Genomic DNA, 3,196 nt, shown 5'->3' with positions numbered 1-3,196 from the left:
ATCATCAGTAGAGTGAGTGTGTGTGTGTGTGTGTGTGTGTGTGTGTGTGTGTGTAGGGAGGACAAGGGCAGTGAGCGAGTGTATCAGGCTGTGCTGATCATCAGTAGAGTGTCTCATCAGGACCTTCAGACACACTTCAGATGTTTGGCCGACAACCTGGTGGAATGGAACTCTGTCATCATCACACTTAAAGTAGAGGGTAAGACTGTGTGTGTGTGTGTTTATGTGTGTGTGTGTGTGTGTGTGTGTGTGTGTATGTTCATGTTTTATATGCTCACACACACACCCACACACACTCTCATATGTCTGTCTATCAGAGTCCCTCCCGTCTGTGGTCCTGGTGTGTGTGTGTGTGCTGCTGTTCCTCCTCTTGGTTGCCATGGCAGTGAAGTGGTTTGCTATCGATGTGGCTCTTCTCTTCCGACGTGCTCGAAGGATTGAAGGTAAAACTCTTTGTGTGTGTGTGTGTGTGTTTGAGATGGTAAGGGGTCATTCCACGCCAACTCACCTAGAGCCTTTGAGATCACGTCATGAATTATCATGACAAAAGTCTATTAAATGTGTCTATTAACATAATGGAGCTGTGCTAAATCTGTCTAATCAATAGTTTGTCATGTTTCACCTCATCAGTGGATCAATAATGTGTAATCATTGAATTTGTTAAACGGACTCATGCGACAATAAGTACGCCTAGTAAGCAGTGATGTGTGAGAGATGAGATGAGAGAGTGTGTGTGTGAGGTCGCTCTAAGGTGTGTGTGTGTGTTCGTGTGTGTGTGTGAGTTTCAGATGGTAAGGTGTAAGACGCTTATGTGGTGTATCCGCGGGAGTGTGTGTGTGAGGATGCTCTAACGTGTGTGTGTGTGTGTGTGTGTGTGTGTGTGTGTGTGTGTGTGTGTGTGTGTGTGTTTCAGACGGTAAGGTGTACGACGCTTATGTGGTGTATCCACGGGAGTGTGTGTGTGAGGAGGCTTTAAAGTGTGTGTGTGTGTGTGTGTGTTTCAGACGGTAAGGTGTATGACGCTTATGTGGTGTATCCGCGGGAGTGTGTGTGTGAGGATGCTCTAACGTGTGTGTGTGTGTTTCAGATGGTAAGGTATATGACGCTTATGTGGTGTATCCACGGGAGAGTGTGTGTGAGGACGCTCTAACGTGTGTGTGTGTGTGTGAGTTTCAGATGGTAAGGTGTATGACGCTTATGTGGTGTATCCGCGGGAGTGTGTGTGTGAGGACGCTCTGATGTGTGTGTGTGTGTGTGTGTTTCAGATGGTAAGGTGTATGACGCTTATGTGGTGTATCCACGGGAGTGTGTGTGTGAGGACGCTCTAACGTGTGTGTGTGTGTGTGTGTGTGTGTGTTTCAGACGGTAAGGTGTATGACGCTTATGTGGTGTATCCGCGAGAGTGTGTGTGTGAGAACGCTCTCTCAGTGTTTCTCAGCTTCACTCTGCCTGCGGTTCTGGAAGATCAGTGTGGATACAAACTCTTCATCCACGGCAGAGACGACCTACCTGGGGAAGGTGAGCGTGTCTGTGTGTGTGTGTGTGTGTGTGTGTGTGTGTGTGTGTGTGTGTGTGTGCGCGTCATGTGTGTGTGTGTGTGTGTGTGTGTGTGTGATCATGCGTTTGTGTGTGTGTGTGTGTGTGTGTCTAGTCAGCTTTAACTTTAGTCCAACATGATCTAGTCTAATCCCTATCCCAGTCTAATATCTAATATATATGTCTAACATCAGGTGATAAAAGTCACTTGGCAAGAATGACATAAACCAAATAAATTTGTCTGGAAGGGGGGTGAGGGGTACAGACCATGTCATGTGTTAGATGATGAGAAGTACAATGTGCATTCTTCCAACAGCTACGGCTATCAAGCTAACAAAGTGTTTAGCATCTCTGTAGGTAACGAGGCGGTGATATTTCAGTTTGATAAACGCTGACTGAATTGCCTGCTCTGTTGTTGTATCTTTTGCCTGTCTTGATGGAGCTAGGTGGCTAAGTAATGCTGGCGGGCTCGTTCAAGGCAGGCAAAAGCTACACAAAAGGCCTAGATTTACCACAGAAATGTTTTGGTGCCTGACCTGTACACTGGGCTTAACAAGGCAAACTTTAAAGCGGCTGCATTTGACCTCTTCCTAATGTATGATTGGTTGGCTTGTCTTTCTCTGTCTCCGCCCCTCTCTGTGACATCACCAGACCAGGCAGAGCAGGTGGAACGGTGCATGCGCCTCAGCCGGCGACTGCTGGTTGTCATGACAGCAGTGGGGTCGTGTGGGGGTAAGGGGGTGGCCCCACCCCTGGAGGAATTTGATTGGCAGATGGGGGTTCACAGTGCTCTGGTACAGGAAACCATCAGTGTCATCGTGGTGCAGGTGGGGGATGGGCACACACACACACAGTCACAAAATCTCACACACACTCAACTGCGCACACACACACAATCAGATAATCTCACACACCTGGACACACACACACAATTACAGAAACTCACACACACACACCTGGACACACACACACATTCACAGAATCTCACACACCTGGACACACACACACACTGGCAAACGCACACACAGTCAGAAAGTCTCTCACACACACAGCCCCCCCCTGGCCTGCAGCTGCTGCTGAGGAAGAGCGCCCCCATCAGGTGGGAGTTGGGAGCGCGAGGAGCAAACTCCCCCACCTCACGCATCTGGAAGAGAGTCCGCTACATGATGCCACCCCCACCACCATCACCCCCCCACACCAGGGGCCAGAGACTAAACACCATCCAGCTCATCTAGAGATCTACACACACACCACCATCCAACTCATCTAGAGATCCATACACACACACACACACACAACACCATCCAACTCATCTAGAGATCTACACACACACCACCATCCAACTCATCTAGAGATCCACACACACTCTCACACACACACACACACACACACAACACCATCCAACTGATCTAGAGATCTACACACTCACACACAACACCATCCAACTCATCTAGAGATCTACACACACACACACACACACACAACACCATCCAACTCATCTAGAGATCTACACACACACACAACACCATCCAACTCATCTAGAGATCCACACACAGTCTCACACACATACACAACACCATCCAACTCATCTAGAGATCTACACACACACACACACAACACCATTCAACTCATCTAGAGATCTACACACACACACACAACA

General features: G+C 48.3%; 1 protein-coding gene across 1 annotated transcript in view; it reads left to right on the top strand.

Moving 5' to 3' along the window:
* LOC122128985 (interleukin-1 receptor type 1-like) overlaps positions 1–2,800 on the top strand; it is a 3,855-nt gene extending 1,055 nt beyond the window's left edge. The window contains exons 3-7 of the mRNA XM_042704030.1: positions 57–199; positions 318–469; positions 1,341–1,518; positions 2,188–2,438; positions 2,553–2,800. Coding sequence (XP_042559964.1) covers positions 57–199; positions 318–469; positions 1,341–1,518; positions 2,188–2,438; positions 2,553–2,771 — 943 coding nt within the window. The 3' untranslated portion in view covers positions 2,772–2,800. The remainder of the gene's footprint in view (positions 1–56; positions 200–317; positions 470–1,340; positions 1,519–2,187; positions 2,439–2,552) is intronic.
* Positions 2,801–3,196: the final 396 nt, after the last annotated feature.

The sequence above is a fragment of the Clupea harengus genome, unplaced genomic scaffold (assembly GCF_900700415.2).
Source record: "Clupea harengus unplaced genomic scaffold, Ch_v2.0.2, whole genome shotgun sequence".
NCBI classification, from domain to species: Eukaryota; Metazoa; Chordata; class Actinopteri; order Clupeiformes; family Clupeidae; genus Clupea; species Clupea harengus.
This window is presented reverse-complemented; position numbering and strand designations above follow the sequence as displayed.